The 25,856-nt window shown below is 42.9% G+C and overlaps 1 protein-coding gene across 1 annotated transcript in view; it reads right to left on the bottom strand.

Annotated features, from left to right (window-relative positions):
- LOC106579432 (cadherin-23) overlaps positions 1-25,856 on the bottom strand; it is a 692,150-nt gene that overhangs the window by 194,937 nt on the left and 471,357 nt on the right. Inside the window, exons 27-29 of the mRNA XM_082965932.1 lie at positions 23,624-23,772; positions 17,983-18,043; positions 16,899-17,047 (exon numbers count right to left, since the gene is read on the bottom strand). Coding sequence (XP_082822058.1) covers positions 16,899-17,047; positions 17,983-18,043; positions 23,624-23,772 — 359 coding nt within the window. The remainder of the gene's footprint in view (positions 1-16,898; positions 17,048-17,982; positions 18,044-23,623; positions 23,773-25,856) is intronic.

Below are 25,856 nucleotides of genomic sequence, written 5' to 3'. Positions count from 1 at the left end.
GTCTTCCCTGTAACGCACAGCGTTGAGATTGCCTGCAATGATAACAAGCTCAGTCCGATGATGCTGTGACACACCGCCTCAGACCATGACACACCCTCCACCTCCAAATCGATCCCGCTCCAGAGTACAGGCCTCGGTGTAACATTCATTCCTTCGACGATAAACGTGAATCCGACCATCACACCTGGTGAGACAAAACAACGACTCGTCAGTGAAGAGCAGTTTTTTGCCAGTCCTGTCTGGTCCAGCGACGGTTGTTGCCGGTGATGTCTGGTGAGGACCTGCCTTACAGCAGGCCTACAAGCCCTTAGTCCAGCCTCTCTCAGCCTGTTGTGGACAGGCTTAGCACTGATGGAGGAACTGTGCATTCCTGGTGTAACTCGGGCAGTTGTTGTTACCATCCTGTACTTGTCCCGCAGGTATGATGTTCGGATGTACCGATCCTATGCAGGTGTTGTTACACGTGGTCTGCCACTGTGAGGACGATCAGCTGTCCGTCCTGTCTCCCTGTAGTGCTGTCTTAGGCGTCTCACAGTAGGGACATTGCAATTTATTACCCTGGCCACGTCTGCAGTCCTCATGCCTCCTTGCAGCATGCCTAAGGCACATTCACGCAGATGAGCAGGGACACCATTCTTTTGGTGTTTTTCAGAGTCAATAGAAAAGCCTCTTTAGTGTCCTACGTTTTCATAACTGTGACCTTAATTGCCTACCGTCTGTAAGCTGTTAGTGTCTTAACGACCGTTCCACAGGTGCATGTTCATTAATTGTTTGTGGTTCATTGAAAAAGCATGGGAAACAGTGTTTAAATCCTTTACAATGAAGATCTGTGAAATGATTTGTATTTTTACGAATTATCTTTGAAAGACATGGTCCTGAAAAAATTAAGTTTCTTTTATATACAGTACCAGTCAAAAGTTTGGACATACCTACTCATTCAAAAGTTTTTCTTAATTTTTTTCTATTTTCTACATTGTATAATAATAGTGAAGACATCAAAACTATGAAATGACACATATGGAATCACGTAGTAACCAAAAAAGTGTAAAAATATATTTTTAATTTTAGATTCTTCAAAGTAGCCACACTTTGCCTTGATGACAGCTTTGCACAGTCTTGGCATTCTCTCAACAAGGTTTATGAGAAATGCTTTTCCAACAGTCTTGAAGGAGTTCCCTAAAATACTGAGCACTTGCTGACTGCGTTTCCTTCACTCTGCGGTCCAATTCATCCCAAACCATCTCAATTGGGGTCAGGTGATTGTGGAGGCCAGGTCATCTGATGTGTCTGTTACTTGAACACTGTGAAGCATTTTTTGAGGCTGTAATTGGAGGTGCAGTTAACTCTAATGAACTTATCCTTGACAGCAGATGTAACTCTGGGTGTTCCTTTCCTATGGCTGTCCTCATGAGAGCCAGTTTCATCATAGCGCTTGATGTTTTTTGCGACTGCACTTGAAGAAACTTTCAAACTTCTTGAAATTTTCCGAATTGACTTACCTTCATGTCTTAAAGTAATGATGGACTGTCATTTCTCTTTGCTTATTTGAGCTCTTCTTATCACCCCTACCTTGTCACAACACAACTGATTGGCTCAAACGCATTAAGAAGGAAAGAAATTCAACAAATTAACTTTTAACAAGGAACACCTGTTAATTGAAATGCATTCCAGGTGACTACCTCATGAGGCTGGTTGAGAGAATGCCAAGAATGTGCAAAGCTGTCATCAAGGCAAAGGGTGGCTACTTTGAAGAATCTCAAATATAAAATATATTTAGATTTGTTTAACACTTGTTTGGTTACGACATGATTCCATATGTGTTATTTCATAGTTTGGATGTCTTCACTATTATTCTACAATGTAAAAAAATAGTAGAAATAAAGAAAAACCCTCGAATGAGGATGTGTGTCCAAACTTTTGACTGGTACTGTATGTATATATAAATACACTGCTCAAAAAAATAAAGGGAACACTTAAACAACACAATGTAACTCCAAGTCAATCACACTTCTCTGAAATCAAACTGTCCACTTAGGAAGCAACACTGATTGACAATAAATTTCACATGCTGTTGTGCAAATGGAATAGACAACAGGTGGAAATTATAGGCAATTAGCAAGACACCCCCAATAAAGGAGTGGTTCTGCAGGTGGGGACCACAGACCACTTCTCAGTTCCTATGCTTCCTGGCTGATGTTTTGGTCACTTTTGAATGCTGGCGGTGCTTTCACTCTAGTGGTAGAATGAGACAGAGTCTACAACCCACACAAGTGGCTCAGGAAGTGTAGCTCATCCAGGATGGCACATCAATGCGAGCTGTGGCAAGAAGGCTTGCTGTGTCTGTCAGCGTAGTGTCCAGAGCATGGAGGCGCTACCAGGAGACAGGCCAGTACATCAGGAGACGTGGAGGAGGCCATAGGAGGGCAACAACCCAGCAGCAGGACCGCTACCTCCGCCTTTGTGCAAGGAGGAGCAGGAGAAGCACTGCCAAAGCCCTGCAAAATGACCTCCAGCAGGCCACAAATGTGCATGTGTCTGCTCAAACGGTCAGAAACAGATTCGCCACTGGCGCCCTGTGCTCTTCACAGATGAAAGCAGGTTCACACTGAGCACCTGACAGACGTGACAGAGTCTGGAGACGCCGTGGAGAACGTTCTGCTGCCTGCAACATCCTCCAGCATGACCGGTTTGGCGGTGGGTCAGTCATGGTGTGGGGTGGCATTTCTTTGGGGGGCCGCACAGCCCTCCATGTGCTCGCCAGAGGTAGCCTGACTGCCATTAGGTACCGAGATGAGATCCTCAGACCCCCTGTGAGACCATATGCTGGTGCGGTTGGCCCTGGGTTCCTCCTAATGCAAGACAATGCTAGACCTCATGTGGCTGGAGTGTGTCAGCAGTTCCTGCAAGAGGAAGGCATTGATGCTATGGACTGGCCCGCCCGTTCCCCAGACCTGAATCCGATTGAGCACATCTGGGACATCATGTCTCACTCCATCCACCAACGCCACATTGCACCACAGACTGTCCAGGAGTTGGTGGATGCTTTAGTCCAGGTCTAGGAGGAGATCCCTCAGGAGACCATCCGCCACCTCATCAGGAGCATGCCCAGGCGTTGTAGGGAGGTCATACAGGCACGTGGAGGCCACACACACTACTGAGCCTCATTTTGACTTGTTTTAGGGACATTACATCAAAGTTGGATCAGCCTGTAGTGTGGTTTTCCACTTTAATTTTGAGTGTGACTCCAAATCCAGACCTCCATGGGTTGATAAATTGGATTTCCATTGATTATTTTTGTGTGATTTTGTTGTCAGCACATTCAACTATGTAAAGAAAAAAGTATTTAATAAGATTATTTCTTTCATTCAGATCTAGGATGTGTTGTTTAAGTGTTCCCTTTATTTTTTTGAGCAGTATATATATATTTCTTTACCCATATTTAATCCCTTTTTTAGGCCCTAAAATACTTCCATATGCTTATACTTCCATATTAAAAATAAAAAAAACTGTTACTGGGCTACCTTCAGACGAGTCTTCTGAGGCTTGTGGGCTTGTGTACGTGCTCATGAGAGTCTCACCTTTCTCTGCTTAGAGCATTTTGAATAGAAATGAGTGTCTTTTGCATCCCATTCATATTTTAAGTAGAAATTGAGCACCAATATTGCATTTTAAAAGCATGTTATATTAAATCAAGTGCCCTTAAAAAGACCTCAGCGCTGGTGGCTGGGTTTCTACTAAGCTAACATATGGAATTGTTTTAAGATGGTTAACTCTTAGCCAAGAGAGACTAGCATGCATAGTATTAATATTAGGCCTCTGATTACAATGAAGAGCAAGACGTGCGAATCTGTTCTGGGCCAGCTTCAGCTTAACTAGGTCTTCATATGCAGCACTTGTGTAACGGTTGTCGTCGGGAATGGAGGACCAAAACGCAGCAGGAATGTGGATGCTCATTTTAATATTTATTTTAAATAACGAGAACACCAAAAACAACAAAACAAAACGCACGAACAACAAAACAGTCTTGTCATGCTCACACAGGCAAAACAAGAAACAATCTCCCACAAACACTACACCAAACAATTACCCATATATAGGACTCACAATCAGAGGCAACGAGAAACACCTGCCTCCAATTGAGAGTCCAGCACCCAAACCTAAACATAGAAAACCTAAACTAGACAGAATGCAGAAATACAACCTAGAACATACTAACCTAGAACATACACCCAAAACCCAGGAACACACAAATCAAACACCCCTCTACAACACACAAAAAAAACCCACCATACAAAACAAACATCCCTCTGCCACGTCCTGACCAAAATACTAAACAACTACTCCCTCTGCTGGTCAGGACGTGACAACTTGACCATATGACTGGACAATAATCAAGATACCTTAAAATAAAACTAGAGACTGCACGGCTTGCTTTGTGGACAGTGGTGTCAAATAAGCAGAGCATCTCTTTATTACAGACTGACCTTTCCCCATCATTACAACCATTGAATCTATATGTTTTGACCATGACAGTTTACAATCTAAGGTAACACCAAGTAATTTAGTCTCAACTTGTTCAATAGCTACACCATTCAGCTGATTCAGCTGAGGTCTAGAACTTAGGGAATGATTTGTACCAAATACAATGCTCTTAGTTGTAGAGATGTGCAGGACCAGTTTATTACTGGCCACCCATTCCAAAATCAGACTGCAACTCTTTGTTAAGGGTTTCAGTGACTTCATTAGCTGTGGTTGCTGATGTGTATATGGTTTAATCATCAGCATACACGGACACACATGCTTTGTTTAATGCCAGTGGCAGGTCATTGGTAAAAATAGAGTAGAGAGCTTCGAGATCTGCCGTGTGGTACACCACACTTTACATGTTTGTTATTAGAGAAGCTTCCATTAAAGAAAACAGACAGCTCTGAATCCACGATATGGCAGAGGTTGAAAAGCCATAACACATATGTTTTTTCAACAACAGGTTATGGTCAATAGGCTGCACTAAAATCTAACAGTACCGCGCCCTCAATCTTCTTATTATCAATTTCTTTCAACCAATCATCAGTCATTTGTGTCAGTGTAGTACATGTTGAGTGCCCTTCTCTATAAGCATGCTGAAAGTCTGTTGTTAATTCATTTACATAGAAATAGTATTGTATTTGGTCAAACACTATTTTTTTCCAACAGTTTGCTAAGAGTTGGCAGCAAGCTGATAGGTCTGCTGTTTGAACCAGTAAAGGCCACTTTACCACTCTTAGCTAGCAGAATGACTTTGGCTTCCCTCCAGGCCTGAGGACAAAGACTTTCCTCTAGGCTCAGATTAAATATATGACACATAGGAGTGGCTAAGTTGTCAGTGCCAGAAGGTTTATCATTATTGATTGATAACAATAATTTTTCTACCTCTCCTACACTAACTTTACAAAATTCAAATTTGCAATGCTTTTTTTTCATTATTTGTTTTTTTATGCATGAGTACGATGGCTCATTATTTTGTTGTTGCCATTTCCTGCCTAAGTTTGCCCACTTTGCCATTTAAGTAATAATGTAAATAATTGGCAACATCAGTGGTTTTGTGATGAATAAGCCATCTGAATCGGTGAAAGATGGAGTTGAATTTGTCTTTCTGCTCATAATTTCATTTAAAGTACTTTCCCATCATTCTTTATATCAATGATCTTGGCTTCATAAATACAGTTTCTTCTTTTTTTGCCAGACTTATTAGCAACTCCATTTGCCACATGTCTTTAATAAACCATACAGATTTTCAATTCCATGAAGCCTTAACAGTCAGTTTCTTAACCTCTATGGGCTAGGTGGGACGCTTGCTTTTTTTCAATTATTGATAAACATGCACCTGTTAAACCAATGAAATTGCCGAACGGGTTAAGGTCAAACAACTTTTTTGTTTACTGTTTAGATGAAATCGAGCGCTCTCAAACTTCCCATCATTCTGATTACCGTAGTCATTTTGTCACCCTCATCATGGCAAAGACACGGAGAAATGCATATGATGCAGCTTTCAAGTTGAAGGCGATTGATCTGGCTTTTGGAAAAGGAAATAGAGCTGCTGCACGGGAGCTTGGTCTTCATGAGTCGATGATAAGACGTTGGAAACAGCAGCGTGAGGAATTGACTCAGTGCAAAAAGACAAATAAAGCTTACTGCTATTTTTTTAATTTTTTGTTACAAGCCGTGTTTCGTTAAAGCCTATTTATTTTTGTTACAAGCCGTGTTTCGTTAAAGCCTATTTATTTTTGTTACAAGCCATGTTTCGTTAAAGCCTGTGTAAAGTTAATTTGTTTCAATGTACCGGTAGGCACCTGCGGCTTATAGACATGTGCGGCTTATTTATGTTCAAAATTTAAAAAAAAATTTATTCAGTGGGTGCAGTTTATATTCAGGTGCGCTTAATAGTCCGGAAATTACGGTACACAAATGGCTGATGATTGGCTGAGAGAAATTGATGATAGAAATGTTGTTTGTTAGACTTCAATGTGGCCTTTGACATTATCGATCATAGTCTGCTGCTGGCAAAACGTATGTGTTATGGCATTACACCCCTTGATATATTGTGGATAAAGAGTTACCTGTCTAACAGAACACAGAGGGTGTTCTTTAATGGAAGCCTCTCCAACATAATCCAGGTAGAATCAGGAATTCCCCAAAGCAGCTGTCTAGGCCCATTACCTTTTTCAATCTTTACTAATGAATTACCACTGGCTTTGAGGAAAGCCAGAGTGTCTATGTATGCGGACGACTCAACACTATACATTACAGCTACTACAGCTACTACACTTAAAGAGTTGAAATTCATTTCAGAGTGGGTGGCAAGGAATAAAACTAAAATCATTGTATTTGCGACACATCATTCACTAAAATCTAAACCTCAACTAAATCTTGTAATAAATAATGTGGAAATTGATCAAGTTGAGGTGACTAAACTGTCATGGTCAAAACATATTGATCAAATAAAATAACATTTTATTGATCAATTGCACGTGATTAGCAGATGTTATTGCTTGTGCGTCTAGCTCCGACAGTGTGGTAATATCTAACAAGTAATATCTAACAAATTACACAACATATACCCAATACACATAAATCTAAATAGGAATTAATTAAAACTTTATACATATGGACGAGCGATGTCAGAGCGGAACGGACTAAGATACATTAGAATAGTATAGAAAAAAACGTATATACACTACCGTTCAAGAGTTTAGGGCGACTTAGAAATGTCCTTGCTTTTGAAAGAAAATAAAAAACATTTGACCATTAACATAACATCAAATTGATCAGAAATACATTGTAGACATTGTTAATGTTGTAAATGACTATTGTAGCTGGAAACGGCAGATTTTTTATGGAATATCTACATAGGCGTACAGAGGCATATTATCAGCAACCATCACACCTGTGTTCCAACGGCACGTTGTGTTAGCTAATCCAAGTTTAAACTTGAGGGTCAGCGAAGTAGAAATGTTGTTTCCTACCTTCCCCACCTGGGGGCGGCCCGTCAGAAAGTCCAGGACCCAATTGCACAGAGCGGGGTTGAGATCCAGGGCCTCCAGTTTGATGATGAGCTTGATGATGAGCTTGGAGGGTGCTATGGTGTAGAATGCTGAGCTGTAGTCAATGAACAGCTTTCTTACATAGGTATTCCTTTTGTCCAGATGGGATAGGTCATTGTGCAGTGTGTAGGCGATTGCGTCGTTTGTGGACCTGTTGGGGTGGTAAGCAAACTGAAGTGGGTCTAGGGTGGCTGGTAAGGTGGAGGTGATATGATCCTTTTCTCTCGAAGCACTTCATGATGGGGACAACAAACTGGGATAGGGAGCGATTGAATATGTCCATAAACACACCAGCCAGCTGGTCTGCGCATGCTCTGAGGACACCGCTAGGGATGCCGTCTGGGCCAGCAGCCTTGCGAGGGTTAACACGTTTAAATGTTTTACTCACGTCAGCCACGGAGAAGGGGGGGGGGGGTGTACAGTCCTTGTTAGTGGCACTGTATTATCCTCAAAGCGAGCAAAGAAGGTGTTTCGTTTGTCTGGAAGTGTGACGTCGGTGTCCGTGACGTGGCTGGTTATCTTTTTGTAGTCCGTGATTTCCTGTAGACCCTGCCACATACATCTCGTGGATGAGCAGTTGAATTGCGACCTTGTCCCTGTACTGGCCTTTCACTTGTTTGATTGCCTTGCGGAGGGAATAACTACACTGTTCACATTCAGTCATATTCCCAGACCTCTTTCCATGGTTAAATGCGGTGGATCGCGCTTTCAGTTTCACGCGAATGCCGCCATCCATCCACAGTTTCTGGTTAGGGTAGGTTTTAATAGTCACAGTGGGTACAACATCTCCAATGCACTTCTTTATAAACACACTCACCGAGTCAGCGTATAGGTTGATGTTGTTCTCTGAGGCTGACCGGAACATATTCCAGTCCGTGTGATCAAAACAATCTTGAAGCGTGGCTTCCAATTGGTCGGACAAGCATTGAATGGTTCTCATCACTGGTACATCCTGTTTGAGTTTCTGCCTATAAGACGGTAGGAGCAAGATGGCGTCATGGTCAGATTTGCTGAAGGAGGGCGGGGGAGGGCTTTGTTTGCATCGCGTAAGTTAAAGCAGCAGTGATCGAGGGTATTGCCCATGCGTGTCCCGCAATCAATGTGCTGGTGGAATTTAGGTAGCCTTGTTCTCAAATTTGCTTTGTTAAAATCCCCAGCTTCAATAAATGCAGCCTCAGGATATATGGTTTCCAGTTTGCATATAGTTCAGTGAAGTTCTTTGATGGCTGTCTTGGTGTCTGCTTGAGGGGGAATGTACAGAGCTGTGACTATAACTTACGAGAATCTCTTGGTAAGTAAAATGGCCGGCATTTGATTGTAAGGAATTCTAGGTTGGGTGAGCAAAAGGACTTGAGTTCCTGTATGTTGTTATGATTACACCATGAGTCGTTAATCATGAAGCATACACCCCCCACCCTTCCTTTTCCCAGAGAGGTGTTTATCTCTGTCGGTGCGATGCATGGAGAAGCCCGGTGGCTGAACCGATTCCGACAACATAACCCGAGAGAGCCATGTTTCCGTGAAACAGAGAATGTTACAATCTCTGATGTCTCTCTGGAAGGCACCCCTTGCTGGAATTTACTCTACCTTGTTGTCAAGAGACTGGACATTGGCTCTTATATCCAATAATTCTTCATATTTCCTGGGGTAACAATGTAAGAAATAACACATAAAAAAACAAAATACTGCATAGTTTCCTAAGAACTCGAAGCGAGGTGACCATCTCTGTCGGCGCCATCTTGCTTGCGCATATGAGATGAGAAATGCCAGATATGTAAACATTATTAAAGTGACTAGTCTCCATTCCTTCGTGTTCCATTACACTCTAAAATTGATACAACAGTAGCTAAAATGGGGAGAAGTATGTCCATGATAAGGTGCTGCTCAACCTTTTTGACAGCACTGTCAACAAGGCAGGACCTACAGGCCCTAGTTTTGTCGCACCTGGACTACTGTTCAGTTGTGTGGTCAGGTGCCATAAATATCTCTATCTCTCTGGGGTTAGGCCTAAGCATCTCTTCCTTTATATATACTGAACAAAAATATAAATGCATCATGTAAAGTGTTGGTCCCATGTTTCATGAGCTGAAATAAAAGATTCCAGAAATGTTCCATACGCACAAAATGCTAATTTCTCTCAAATGTTGTTTACATCCATGTTAGCGAGAATTTCTACTTTGCAAGTTAATCCATCCACCTGATAGGTGTGGCATATCAAGAAGCTGAGTAAGCAGCATGATCATTACGCAGGTGCACCTTAAAAAGGCCACTCTAAAATAAAAGGCCACTATAAAATGTGCAGTTTTGTCACACAACACAATGCCACAGATGACTCAAGTTTTGAGGGAGCGTGTAATTGGCATGCTGACTGCAGGAATGTCAACCAGAGCTGTTGCCAGATAATTGAATGTTCATTTCTTTACCATAAGCATCCTCCAACATCATTTTAGAGAACTTGTCAGTACATCCAACCCCAAATCAAATCAAAGTTTATTTGTCACGTACGCCGAATACAACAGGTGAAATGTGAAATGCTTACTTACAGGCTCTAGTGCAAAAAAGGTGTTAGGTGAACAATAGGTAGGTAAAGAAATAAAACAGCAGTAAAAAGACAGGCTATATACAGTAGCGAGGCTATAAAAGTAGCGAGGCTACATACAGACACCGGTTAGTCAGGCTGATTGAGGTAGTAAGTACATGTAGATATGGTTAACTTCTCTAGGGTAGGGGGCAGTATTTTGACATCCGGATGAAAAGCGTGCCCAAAGTAAACTGCCTGTTACTCAGGCCCAGAAGCTAGGATATGCATATACTTGGTTGATTTGGATAGAAAACACTCTAAAGTTTCCAAAACTGTTACAATAATGTCTGTGAGTATAACAGAACTGATATGGCAGGCAAAAATCTGAGAAAAACCCATCCAGGAAGTGGATTTTATTTATGTTTGTAGTTTGCCAGACTGCCTATACAGATTCCAATGACTTAGGACTCAAATTGCACTTCCTATGGCTTCCACTAGATGTCAACAGTCTTTAGAAATTGTTTCTGGCTTGTATTCTGAAAAATGAGGGAGTAAGACCAGTCTGAATGAGTGGGGACTGCAGTGTCCCAAAGGTTCTTCATGCGCACTACCGAGAGCACGCCTTTCTTGTTTTCCTTTTATATTGACAAAGCTTTTGTCCGGTTGAAATGTTATTGATTATTATTACTAAAAACAACCTGAGGATTGATTATAAACATCGTTTGACATGTTTCTATAAACTTTACTGATACTTTTCGGATTTTTCGTCTGCCTGTTGTGACTGCCTTTGAGCCTGTGGATTACTGAACAAAATGCGCAAAGGTTTTTGGATATAAAGAGGGACTTTATCGAACAAAACAAACATTTATTGAGTAAATTGGAGTCTTGTGAGTGCAAGCATATGAAGATCATCAAAGGTAAGTGATTCATTTTATCGCGATTTCTGACTTTTGTGACTACTACCACTTGGCTGGTAACTGTTTGTAATGATTTGTCTGCTGGGCGCTGTCCTCAAATAATCGCATGATTTGCTTTCGCCGTAAAGCCTTTTTGAAATCTGACACAGCGGCTGGATTAACAAGAAGTTAATCTTTAAGCCGATGTATAACACTTGTATGTTTTATGAATTTGAAATATGAGTATATCTGTTTTTGAATTTGGCGCTCTGCAATTTCACTGGATGTTGGTCAGGTGGGATGCTACCGTCCCACGTACCCTAGAGAAGTTAAAGTGGCTATGCATATATGATGAACAGAGAGTAGCAGTAGCGTAAAAGAGGGGTTGGCGGGTGGTAGGTGGCGGGACACAATGGAGATAACCCGGTTAGCCAATGTGCGGGAGCACTGGTTGGTCGGCCCAATTGAGGTAGTATGTACATGAATGTATAGTTAAAGTGACTATGCATATATGATAAACGGAGAGTAGCATGTAACCACGCCAGCCCAGGACCTCCACATCCGGCTTCTTCACCTGAGACCAGCAACCCGGACAGCTGATAAAACTGAGGAGTATTTATGTCTGTAATAAAGCCCTTTTGTGGGGAAAAACTCATTCTGATTGGCTGGGCCTGGCTCCCAAGTGGGTGTATATATATATATATATATATATATATATATATATATATACTGCTCAAAAAAATAAAGGGAACACTTAAACAACACATCCTAGATCTGAATGAAAGAAATAATCTTATTAAATATTTTTTTCTTTACATAGTTGAATGTGCTGACAACAAAATCACACAAAAATAATCAATGGAAATCCAATTTATCCCCATGGAGGTCTGGATTTGGAGTCACACTCAAAATTAAAGTGGAAAAACACACTACAGGCTGATCCAACTTTGATGTAATGTCCTTAACCTGTTGGGGCTCGGGGGCAGTATTGAGAAATTTTGAAAAAAATATGTGCCCATTTTTAACTGCCTCCTACACCAACTCAGAAGCTAGGATATGCATATTATTAACACATTCGGATAGAAAACACTCTGAATTTTCTAAAACAGTTTGAATGGTGTCTGTAAGTATAACAAAACTCATATTGCAGGCAAAAACCTGTGAAAAATAGATCCAAAAAAAATTGAATTTTGTGACTGTACTATTTAGTGTCATTGTTTTATAGATACCATAGTGAGAAAGGATTCATTTCGCAACTCCTACGGCTTCCACTAGATGTCAACGATCTTTATAAAGTTGTTTGAAGCGTCTATGATGAACAGAGACCGGATGGCAAGGAAGAGAAGTTGACCTCCCTGGGATGTCGTCACTTCATTATTGGCTGCACCTGCGCAATCATGTGATGCGATACATTTTTCAAAGACGTTTTTCAAGACACAGGAGAGGTCGGGTTGAAACATTACTGATGTTTCACGTTAAAAATGGCTCTAAAGATTGATGCTAAACAACGTTTGACATGTTTGAACAATGTAAATAGATTATTTTTTTTACTTTTCGCCGTGACTCCCCCCCCCCCCGCTACTTTTTAGTAGCCTACCGAAGCGCTAACAACATGGAACAACTTGGAGTTATTTGGACATCAATTATGAACTTTGTTGAAAGAAACCACATTTGCAGTGGACCTGGGATGCGTGGAATTGCCAATGGATGAAGAGAATCAAAGGTAAGGGAATATTGACAATAGTAATTTTGATATTACATGGGTACAAGATGGTGCTAACCTGTATAGCCTAGCCTATTGTTCTTAGCACAGCACCCGGTTTATTGCAAATTGTGATTTCCCAGTAAAGTTATTTTGAAATCTGGCATTGCAGTAGCATTTACGAAATGTTAAACTATGAATATTTGAATGACAATAATATAATTTACCAATGTTATCGAATAGTAATTTTGTGATTTGTAACGTTGTTCACCGGAAGCATTTGAGAGAAAAAAAAAATCTGATTTTCACCGCTTCGGTAAAATGCTATTTTTGGATATAAATATGAACTTGATGGAACAAAAAATGCATGTATTGTGTAACATAATGTCTTAGGAGTGTCATCTGAGGAAGATTGTCAAAGGTTGGTGCATAATTCTAGCTGGTTATCCGCTTATGGTGACGCCTGTCTTTGAATTGACAAAACATTACACACAGCTATTTTCAATGTACTCTCCTAACATAACCTAACTTTATGCTTTCGCCGTAAAGCCTCTTTGAAATCGGACAATGTGGTTGGATTTAGGAGATGTTTATCTTTCAAATTGTGAGAAATAGTTGATTGTTTGAGAAATTGAAATTATTAGATTCTTGCAGTTTTTGAATTTCCCGCCCTGGTCTCTTGACAATGAATCCCGATATCGGGATAAGATCCCCAACAGGCTAAAACAAGCCAAATTCTGGCTCAGTAGTGTGTGTGGCCTCCACGTGCCTGTATGACCTCCCTACAACGCCTGGGCATGCTCCTGATGAGGTGGCGGATGGTCTCCTGAGGGATCTCCTCCCAGACCTGGACTAAAGCATCCGCCAACTCCTGGACAGTCTGTGGTGCAACGTGGCGTTGGTGGATGGAGCGAGACATGATGTCCCAGATGTGCTCAATTGGATTCAGGTCTGGGGAACGGGCGGGCCAGTCCATAGCATCAATGCCTTCCTCTTGCAGGAACTGCTGACACACTCCAGCCACATGAGGTCAAGCATTGTCTTGCATTAGGAGGAACCCAGGGCCAACCGCACCAGCATATGGTCTCACAAGGGGTCTGAGGATCTCATCTCGGTACCTAATGGCAGTCAGGCTACCTCTGGCGAGCACATGGAGGGCTGTGCGGCCCCCCAAAGAAATGCCACCCCACACCATGACTGACCCACCGCCAAACCGGTCATGCTGGAGGATGTTGCAGGCAGCAGAACGTTCTCCACGGCGTCTCCAGACTCTGTCACGTCTGTCACGTGCTCAGTGTGAACCTGCTTTCATCTGTGAAGAGCACAGGGTGCCAGTGGCAAATTTGCCAATCTTGGTGTTCTCTGACAAATGCCAAACGTCCTGCACGGTGTTTGGCTGTAAGCACAACCCCCACCTATGGACGTCGGGCCCTCATACCACCCTCATGGAGTCTGTTTCTGACCGTTTGAGCAGACACATGCACATTTGTGGCCTGCTGGAGGTCATTTTGCAGGGCTTTGGCAGTGCTCCTCCTGCTCCTCCTTGCACAAAGGCGGAGGTAGCGGTCCTGCTGCTGGGTTGTTGCCCTCCTACGGCCTCCTCCACATCTCCTGATGTACTGGCCTGTCTCCTGGTAGCGCCTTCATGCTCTGGACACTACGCTGACAGACCCAGCAAACCTTCTTGCCACAGCTCGCATTGATGTGCCATCCTGGATGAGCTGCACTACCTGAGCCACTTGTGTGGGTTGTAGACTCCGTCTCATGCTACCACTAGAGTGAAAGCACCGCCAGCATTCAAAAGTGACCAAAACATCAGCCAGGAAGCATAGGAACTGAGAAGTGGTCTGTGGTCACCACCTGCACAACCACTCCTTTATTGGGGGTGTCTTGCTAATTGCCTATAATTTCCACCTGTTGTCTATTCCATTTGCACAACAGCATGTGAAATGTATTGTCAATCAGTGTTGCTTCCTAAGTGGACAGTTTGATTTCACAGAAGTGTGATTGACTTGGAGTGACATTGTGTTGTTTAAGTGTTCCCTTTATTTTTTTGAGCAGTGTATATATATATATATATATCTATATATATATCTATATATATATATACAGGACCAGTCAAAAGTGTGGACCTACCTACTCATTCAAGGGTTTTTCCTTAGTTTTACTATGTTCTACATTGTAGAATAATAGTGAAGACTTCAAACTATGAAATAACACATATGGAATCATGTAATAACCAAAAACAAATCAAAATATACTTGATATTTGATATTCTTCAAAGTAACCACCCTTTGCCTTGATGACAACTTTGCACACTCTAGGCATTCTCTCAACCAGATGTATGAGGCTGGTTGAAGCTGGTTGAGAGAATGCCAAGAGTGTGCAAATCTGTCATCAAGGCAAAGGGTGGCAATTTTAAGAATCAAAAATATATTTTGATTTGTTTGACACTTTTTTGGTTACTACATGATTCCATATGTGTTATTTCATAGTTTTGATGTCTTCACTATTATTCTACAATGTAGAAAAAAGTAAAAATAAAGAAAAACCCTGGAATGAGTAGGTGTGTCTGCCACGTTTGCTCCCGCTCTTCCCTCCCCTGGCGCTAGAGGGCGCCAGGCTGAGCTGCATTTTCGCACTCCTGCCATCAATTATGCACACCTGCCTAACCTCATCATGCGCTTCAGCGATATTGGACTCACTTGGACTCGCTTACCATCTCGCTTACCATCTGTTTATTCCCTCCCCTATACTTGTCAGTTTCCCTGCTGTGTTCCCTGAGAATGCATTTATTGTTTTTGTCTTTGTTTTCTTGTATGCTGACGCTGTTCCTGTCTTGTTCCATCTCCATTCCTTATTAAATGTTTGACTCCCCGTTCCTGCTTCATCTCTTCAGCGTCATCTCATGTGACAGAATGCATCAGCCACCACACGAAGCATCGGGGAGTACTGGTGTTCCGGTTGGTATGGTGGCATCGGCTCTGGGTCGCCACCGATGGAACCGGGGGTGCCTAGCCAGCTCGTCGGGCTTCCACGCCCTAGCTGGCTCGAGAGGTTTCCTTGCCCCGGTTGGCTCGGATGGTGCCCATCCCACGTCAGGCCTCAGCCGGATTGTCAGTTCTTGTTCGCCCAGCCGGTCCAGGAGTTTTTTGTTTTGTTGGTGACGTCGGGGTGGATTCCGCCGCCGATGGAACCGGGGGTGCCTAAGCCAGCTCATTGGGCTTTCATGCCCTGGCTGGCTAGAGAGGTTTCCTTTCCTCGGTTGGCTCGGCGGCTTTCCATCCCACGTCACTCGCCACCAGATCATCGGGCTCCCTCGCTGTAGCAGGATCGACAGGCGTCTTGCTTCAGTCGGATTGTCTGGCTTCCATGCCTCAGCCGGCTCGCCAGGCTCTCATGCTCCTGCCGGTTCGTTGGGCTCCCACACCCCAACCGGCTTGCCCAGAGCCCATGTCTCAGCTGGAGGGGGGGGGGGGGGTACTGTCACGTCTGCACCAGCTGCACCAGCTCTTCCCTCCCCTGGCGCTTGAGAGCGCCAGGCTGCCCTGCATCACACACTCCTGCCATCAATTACGCACACCTGTCTTCCCTCGTCACGTGCTTCAGCGATATTGGACTCACCTGGACTCACTTATCATCTGTTTATTATCTCCCCTATATTTCTCAGTTTACCTGCTCTGTTCCCTGCCGATGCATTGATTGTTTTTTTGTCTTTGTTTTCCTGGACAAGCTCACTGAAAGGGGAGTGACCTGCGCACAGACATTGTGGAGACAAGTCATTGGTTCCCCATTAATCCCGCCATCCCTTCACATGGTTTAAGAATAGGTAAAGACACATTCCCATGAAGACAAGTCTGACCTCTCCCCTCTCTGGGCCCCAAGTGTCTGAGCCCCAGCAAAGGGAAACGTGCAACTGACACATACCAGAGTCCAAAGGACACTTTCTAATGACAAGTATCTCACATAAGCATATTATACTAATAAAACATCTTAATCATCTATGTTACCCAACTAATTCTGATTCATCCACGACACCAGTCTCGCATTACCCTCCCCTGTCCCCTCCTCACTTGCACACAGCTCATTATCCTGCCCTGGTCACTGTTGTAGACCTCCATGTCCAGCCCTGTCCCCTCTTCCTCCCTTGTCTCTCATCAATCCCTGTCCACCCTCATCACCCCTCCTACTCTACTTACCCGTACGGAGCTCCTCATCCTGCCCTGGTCACTGTTGTAGGCCTCCACCTCCAGCACGTGGGAGCTGCTGCTCTCTCTGTCCAGAGCCCTCTGGCCCCGCATCACAAGCCCCGACAGCTCATTAATTCTGAACAGACCCTTACTGTTGCCTACACATGCAGACAGAGAGAGAGATAGGGAGACACACACAGATAGAAACAGAGAGAGAGAGATTGGGGTGGGGGAGAGCGGGGAGGTGGAGAGAGAGGTAGAGAGAGGGAGATGGGGGAGAGAGATAGAGAGAGGGGGAGGGGGGAGAGAGACAGAGAGGGAGTGGGTGCGAGAGAGGGAGAAATGGAGAGGGAGAGGTTAGCTGGGGGGTTGAGAGTGATTGCATGCAGGATGGTCATGAGGGTATTGATATAAAGTACATTCAAATATTAATACTAGAATATCACCAACATTGTAAAATGAATCACCAACATTGTAAAATTAATTTATCCAAATCAAATGTTACCCACTTGACACTGCATCTTTCAAATGTGTCATTGAGCAGTTAAATGGCTAATAACGTAAGACTTCAAATAAAGTTATGATTATGCATGCAGGGTATAATTAGCGTGCATGTCACGACTTCTGCCGAAGTCGGTTCCTCTCCTTGTTCAGGTGGCAGTCGGCGTCACCGGTCTTCTAGCCATCATCGATCCACTTTTCATTTTCCATTTGTTTTGTCTTGTCTTCTCACACACCTGGTCTCAATTTCCCTCATTACATGTTGTGTATTTAACCCTCTGTTGCCCCCATGTCTTTGTGCGGAATTGTTTATTGTAAGTGCATGTGCATGTTTTCTCTGGTGCGCGACGGGTCTTGTACCCATTTGTTTGTGGTTCTGGTTACCGGTGGTTTTATGAATAAAACTGCTCCGTTGATTACCAAGTTTTGCTCTCCTGCGCCTGACTTCCCTGCCGCCAGTTACACACTCCCTTACAGTGCAGTGTTGACAGTCTTTTGTGTTTAGTTGTTTGTGTGCGGGGAGGCCTGAGAGTAGGTGTGAAAAGTATCACCACCTGGCAACTGGAAAGAGGATGGAAGAAGTTGTACTCACCAGAGAGGATCCTGTACAGAACCCTGCCGTTCTCCCCCTGGTCTGAATCTGTGGCCTGCACCTGCAGACACAAACACATGTTAATAGCACAGACATATGCAGCCATTATACTCATTTACAACCACAGTGACTTGAAACCACACACCAATAGGCCTACATAGCTACAATACATAAACATTTACACATACGTACACACACATACATGTGCGCGAACACAGGCATGCACACAGACACACACAGATGCTGACATTCATATACACATACACACACACACGTACTAACATGCTAGTAACCCACCCCACCCCCTCCAAATTCTGTGTAGTCCCATGGTTGCCACAACAACTGCACCATGGCCCTGGCAACGAGTCCACAATGGAGATGTCTCTCTCCCTTTCTCGCGCCCTCTGTCTCTCTCTCTTTCTCCCTTTCTCTCTCTCTTTCACTTCTCTCTCCCTCACTCTCAATCTCCCTAACTCACTCTCTTCTTTCCCCTCTCTCTTTGTCTCTTTCGTGTCTCTCTCTCCCTCTACCAGTCTACATCCTCTCTCTTGTTCTCTCTCTCTCTCTCTCTCTCTCTCTGAAAGGCAGGCATGGAGCCAGAGCAGCCAAAGACAAAAACACATCATAGACAGCATGGCTCAACAGAGATAACTAGTGAGGCATGCTGAGCTGAGTAGAATATACTGAATCCAACCATGACTTCTGAACTAAAATAAGCACAGAGATGTTGAAGCAAGATGAGACTGAGCAGACCCTGATCTTACCCTGCTTGTAGGACCTGTGGATATTCCTAGACAGATGCGTGCACAAGCATGCATCTGTCTAGAAATATCACATGCACACCCACACACACAGACATACACAAAATGTATTCAAACACACACACACACACACACACACACACACACACACACACACACACACACACACACACACACACACACACACACACACACACACACACACACACTCCCTTCCTTCCTCTCTCTTGCTCCCTGTGTGAAAAGAGGGGCCCTGTTTCAGTTTCATTAGCTTTATAAAGAGATTTAGAGAGGAGAAGAGAAAGAGGAGGAGAGGGGAAGCGGTGAGACGGGAGAAAAGAGAGTAGGATCTCAGATTGATGAATAGGGTATTACACAGTGGACTGCACCACTTTGGTTATAAAAGGGGTGCAGAGCTTCCCAGTTTGTGTTACTAAGCCCAGATGTTGTGAATTTAAGCATTTGCAGTGTTAGTTTTGGGAGATAATTTTCTAAGCTCTTAGACGGTGTTGGAAATGGACCATTGTTTTAGGCTCTCCCAGTGGAAAACAAAGAGACTATGTTTTGATCACTGCCCTGTCCTCTCTGTCCCCTCTTTCTTCTCTGTGCATTCCCTAACGCTCTCTTGAAAAGGCAGTGTGAGGGAGAAAAGGAACGTGGAAGCAAGGAAAAAGTTTGACTCACAGATTCTGGATGACTCACAGATGCTGAAAAAGGTAAAGTGTGTGTGTGTGTGTATAAAATGTATGTGTGTTTGCTGACATGTACTTATATGTGTTATGCCCACATGGGTGAATGTGTGTTTGGGTCAGTATCTAAGTATGGAGTCACAGTCAATGTGAGAGAGTAAGTGGATGTTGGACAGTGAAAGATGTCTGAACTCTCTGGAGTTTGTGGTTTGCTTGTGGGTGTGCGTATACTATAATAGATTTTGTATTCAATATTTTGCGTCTGAAAGTGTGTGTGTGAGTGTGTGAGCGAGTGTGTGTTGGTGACTAACGAGATGATGGCTGCTCCAGTGGCCTTTCCAAACAGCTTTGCTGGCATTTGGTCTTAAAACTAATTTCACGTCCCAATGCGTGCCTTTGCCAATGTGTTGGCAAAGGCACGCGTTGTCTCTACCGAATTAAAGACTATGACATTTGTGTGTGTGTGTTGCATCTCTTCAGGGTATGATGGTAATAACCCCTCCTAAAAAAGCCTAAGTCAGCTTGGTTTAGCTTGGACAATAAGGCAAGACTTCCCATATCAAGAAAGCTGCTGTGGCACTCTGAAAGAGACTGGTGTACACGCACGCACACACTCACACACAGACCGCCCCCACACACACAGATGTCCACACACTTCTCATCTAACCTCCTTTCTCATGACTTCTCTCCATTCCAGAACTTGGTGACTATAAACACCACCAGTGATCTAGCGGTCAACATCTCTTCCACCCTTTCTTTCACAAAATCACCAGTACTTTTCAACCTATCCAGTCTGCCCACCTCCCTCTCTTCCTCCCCCCTGCCATTAGAGCCTCACAACCCATTGCTGACCATCATGGTGGTGTTAGGCCTCTCCCTGCTCCTGGCTGGCTGTGCTATCTTCCTGACCGTGTGTCGTGGGACGTCAGCCCAGACAGAGGAGGACTCAAATGGGAGTTGTAGTTCAGGCAAGTCCCTGGTCTGCGGGCCTTCTCTGTCATCGGAGCCCCAGCTCAAGCTGTGGAAGCGACTGGGCTCTGTACAACGGTCGTTCACCTCCTCATTCAGACGACCGCCCCAGCGCATGCCCGAGTGCAGCACCCACTGCTCCCCAACCAGACCGCAACCTGACCACAGCAGCCCACCCACCTTACCATGCCCTGTCTGTTTGACTATGTTACAGAGATATGACTACGCTCTGACCGTGAGATGAATGCAGGCCCGGTCATGGAGATGACCGCTTTGACTGTAACTTGACCAAAGCACTTAGACTTGACCACAGTCCTGCATGTCCATGGATGTACTGCTAACTAAACAATGACACAAACTTCTGATCAAACCCTGACTTCAAGATAACCACATGGACTGGTGGAGTAAAGGTTATTTGGGCCATGTTGTTAATGACAAGAGAAGCAGGTGCAAGCCCAAGGTTCTTCCAAAAGGGATAATAGCCTAAGTGGATGATGTGAATTGTTTCGTACATTTTGATTGTTGTATTAGCTACAATCCTATAAAAAAAAGGGTTCCAAAAGTGTTATTCGATTGTTCCCAGGTTGAAACTTTTTTGGTTCCAAGTAGAACGCTCTGTAGAAAGGGTTCTACCTAGAACAAAAGAGGGTTTTACACGGAACCAAAAGGGTTCTACATTGAACCAAAAAGGGTTATTCAAAGGGTTATCCTATGGGGACACCCGAAGAACCTGTTAACCTCTTATGGCTAGGGGGCAGTATTTTCACGGCTGGATAAAAAACGTACCCGATTTAATCTGGTTACTAATCCTACCCAGTAATTAGAATATGCATATACTTATTATATATGGATAGAAAACACCCTAAAGTTTCGAAAACTGTTTGAATGGTGTCTGTGAGTATAACAGAACTCAAATGGCAGGTCAAAACCTGAGAGATTCCTTTACAGGAAGTGGCCTGTCTGACCATTTCTGGAACTTCTTTGCCATCTCTATCTTTTTTTAAGGATCTCTGCTCTAACGTGACACTTCCTACGTCGTCCATAGGCGCTCAGAGCCCGGGAAAAACCTGAATGTCGTCATCCCAGCCCCAGGCTGAAACACATTATCGCCTTTCTCAAGTGGCCGATCAAGGGACTATGGGCTTAGGCGCGTGACCTGGCTGCCCCCGTCTTTGTGATTTTTTTCCTCTGTTTGCCGAAAAGGAGATTCCCGGTCGGAATATTATCGCTTTTCTACGAGAAAAATTGCATAAAAATTGATTTTAAACAGCGGTTGACATGCTTCGAAGTACGGTAATGGAATATTTAGAATTTTTTTGTCACGAATTGCGCCATGCGCGCGACCCTTCTTTACCATTTCGTCTGGAACGCACGAACAAAACGCCGCTATTCGGATATAACGATGGATTATTTTGGACCAAACCAACATTTGTTATTGAAGTAGCAGTCCTGGGAGTGCATTCTGACGAAGACAACAAAGGTAATGAAACTTTTGTAATAGTAAATCGGAGTTTGATCAGGGCTAAACTTGGTCGGTGTCTAAATGGCTAGCCGTGATGGCTGGGCTATCTACTGAGAATATTGCAAAATGTGCTTTCACCGAAAAGCTATTTTAAAATCGGACATATCGAGTGCATAGAGGAGTTCTGTATCTATAATTCTTAAAATAATTGTTATGTTTTTTGTGAACGTTTATCGTGAGTAATTTAGTAAATTCACCGGATGTTTGCGGGGGGTATGCTAGTTCTGAACGTCACATGCTAATGTAAAAAAGCTGGTTTTTGATATAAATATGAACTTGATTGAACAAAACATGCATGCATTGTATAAGATAATGTCCTAGGGTTGTCATCTGATGAAGATCATCAAAGGTTAGTGCTGCATTTAGCTGTGGTTTTGTTTTTTGTGACATTATATGCTAGCTTGAAAAATGGGTGTCTGATTATTTCTGGCTTGGTACTCTGCTGACATAATCTAATGTTTTGCTTTCGCTGTAAAGCCTTTTTGAAATCGGACAGTGTGGTTAGATAAAGGAGAGTCTTGTCTTTAAAATGCTGTGAAATAGTCATATGTTTGAAAAATTGAAGTTTTTGTATTTTTGAGGAATTTGTAATTCGCGCCACGCCTATCATTGGATATTGGAGCAGGTGTTCCGCTAGCGGAACGTCTAGATGTAAGAGGTTAAAGATATCCATAAAAAGTGTCGTTTAAAGTTTGCCACTAGCCACCTGGGAGACACACCAAACATGTGGAAGAAGGTGCTCTGGTCAGATGAAACCAAAATCGAACTTTTTGGCAACAATGCAAAACGTTATGTTTTGCGTAAAAGCAACACAGCTCATCACCCTGAACACATCATCCCCACTGTCAAACATGGTGGTGGCAGCATCATGGTTTGGGCCTGCTTTTTTTCAGCAGGGGCAGGGAAGATGGTTAAAATTGATGGGAAGATGGATGGAGCCAAATACAGGACCATTCTGGAAGAAAACCTGATGGAGTCTGCAAAAGACCTGAGACTGGGACGGAGATTTGTCTTCCAACAAGACAATGATCCAAAACATAAAGCAAAATCTACAATGGAATGGTTCACAAATAAACATATCCCGGTGTTAGAATGGCCAAGTCAAAGTCCAGACCTGAATCCAATCGACAATCTGTGGAAAGAACTGAAAACTGCTGTTCAGAAACGCTCTCCATCCAACCTCACTGAGCTCGAGCTGTTTTGCAAGGAGGAATGGGCAAAAATTTCAGTCTCTCGATGTGCAAAACTGATAGAGACATACCCCAAGCGACTTACAGCTGTAATCTCAGCAAAAGGTGGCGCTACAAAGTATTAACTTAAGGGGGCTGAATAATTTTGCACGCCCAATTTTTCAGTTTTTTATTTGTTAAAAAAGTTTGAAATATCCAATAAATTTCGTTCCACTTCATGATTGTGTCCCACTTGTTGTTGATTCTTCACAAAAAATTACAGTTTTATATCTTTATGTTTGAAGCCTGAAATGTGGCAAAAGGTCGAAAAGTTCAAAGGGGCCGAATACTTTCGCAAGGCACTGTATGTGTGTAACCATGTGTATGCTTGTGTGTATATGTATGTCTATGTGTGCACATGTGTTTGTGTGTGTCTGTGTGCGCGCATGCATGAGCGTGTGTGCGTGCGTACCTGCAATCATGTTTATGTGTGTATATACGTGCCGCGCGTGTGTCAGCCTGGCTGTGTACCTGCAGGATGCTGGATCCTATGGGGACATTCTCCAGTATGCTGGTCTCGTAGCTGTTCTGGAGGAAGATGGGTCTGTTGTCGTTCACGTCCAGTACTTCTACAAACACTGTGGCTGTGCCTGTCCTCCTGCTGCCTGCTGGACCATTGTCTGAGGGATACACACATTTACACATTACAAAACTAACACTGTGTGCATATGTCAGTAAGTTTCTGAGAAACTTGGTCGTGAACATACTTTGAATATATGTATCAACAGTGGACTATTGAAGTAAGTAAGTCAAGATCTTTGAAATCTTTGCAAGTAAAACTAACTGTTAATCCAATCAATTGGTGCGAATGAAATGGAACAAGTCACATCCTCTAGATTCCTTGGAGTTCTAATTGATGAAAGGTTATCCTGGAAAGATCATATTCAATTTGTCTGCAGCAATGATGTGATGTGACTTGTTGTGTGTGATGATGTGATGAAATCTGTTGGTATTATCAGAAAGATTAGTGGTTTGGTTCATCAGGCTTGCTTCCTAACACTTTACCATAGCTTAATTTACAAATATCTCATTTACTGTCAAATTGTCTGGGCCAGTACATATGCCTCCTACCTACACAAATACTCATCAAACAAAATACATTTGCAAGGCTAGCCACCTCTAATTACCTAGCTCCATCTGCACCTTTGTTTAAGAAACTCAATATCTTGTCTATTTACGTCATCAATGTATGCCAATTATGCATTTTCATCTACAAATACTGTACCTCCCTGACAGTTTACCTTTCAATGGATTCTTCAGGGTTAATTCTGAAATCCATTTATATAAACACAAAACATTGTGATAACCTTCATCCTCTCCACTGCCTCACCTCACATACTGTAGTCAATTCTCTATCAGATACAGAGGTACCATACTCTGGAATTCTTATATTCACATTGCCAAAACCTCATCATCCCTCAGTAACTTCAAGCGAAGACTCTGGGTTAGCCTCATGAACCAAACTACTCAGTAATCTCCTCCATATAGCCCAAATCTCACACACTCACATCCGCACATAAACACATGCACACACACATTTAAACAAAACATATACTGTTTATAATTTTTTCTGAACGCTGATCAGTTCATTTGTACATTTATGATTACTGAGTTTTGTTATCTGTTTAAACAAACCTTTTTTTGTTGTACTTACGTATTGTTTTTTTGTGGTGTGGTTTTTATACAAGCCCTTTGGCTTCCAACCACATCTGGACACCGTTTTTTATTTTTGTTTTTATCTGTATTGTTGTTTATCACTTATTTTATTTGGTGTAAATAAATTAAACCTTAATCATTAAAACCATACAATAGAAACCAAAAATGGACACAGTCTGAGTCTTTGTAAACCCCATTTTTTAGAACATACCAGTGGGATACTCAAAGTTCAGCCATGTTCAATCATTTCTGAGGTAGTTACATGAGTACTCTCTTCTCTGAATCCCCCCCCCCCCTTCTCTAAATATATACTCACAGTGAGGAGTCTGAATGGCCTTATCAGCACACACATGGACATCCCAGAACAACTCAGATAAACTCAACAGTTTCAACAACAACACGAAACCTCAGACGTTAGCTGCATCCCAAATGGCATCCTATTCCTTAGAAAAGTCCACTACTTTTAACTAGAGCTTTATGGGCCCTGTTCAAAAGTAGTGCACTAAATAGGGAACAGGATGGCATGTGGGATGCAATCCTTCTTGGTCTCTTGTCACATCCTGACCATAGAAAGCTTTTATTTTCTATGGTAGAGTAGGTCAGGGTGTGACAGGGGGTTTTCTAGTTGTTATTTTCTATGTGGGGTTCTAGTTTAGTTTTTCTATGTTTGGTGATTGGTATGATTCCCAATTAGAGGCAGCTGGTAATCGTTGTCTCTAATTGGGGATCATACTTAAGTAGCTTGTTTTTCACTTGGGGGTTATGGGATATTGTTTATGTATAGTTATATTATAGTCACGGTTCGTCTATTCTTTATTTGTTTTGTATTTGCATTTACGTTTCACTTTATAATAAATTATGTGGAATGCTACTCACGCTGCGCCTTGGTCCAATCATTCATCTAACGAACATGACAGTCTCTCTTTGGTAAGATTATGAAAAGCAACTGTCTTTTTCACTAAGTACACCAAGGTTTCGGAGAAAATGAAAGCAATCCTGAACAAGCACTGGCATATTCTGCAATCAGACAAAAAAATTGCACACCTCT

This window comes from Salmo salar, chromosome 19, assembly GCF_965601325.2.
Source record: "Salmo salar chromosome 19, fSalSal1, whole genome shotgun sequence".
Classification (NCBI taxonomy): domain Eukaryota; kingdom Metazoa; phylum Chordata; class Actinopteri; order Salmoniformes; family Salmonidae; genus Salmo; species Salmo salar.
Note: the sequence above shows the minus strand (reverse complement) of the source record. Positions and strands in the feature narration are given on the sequence as shown.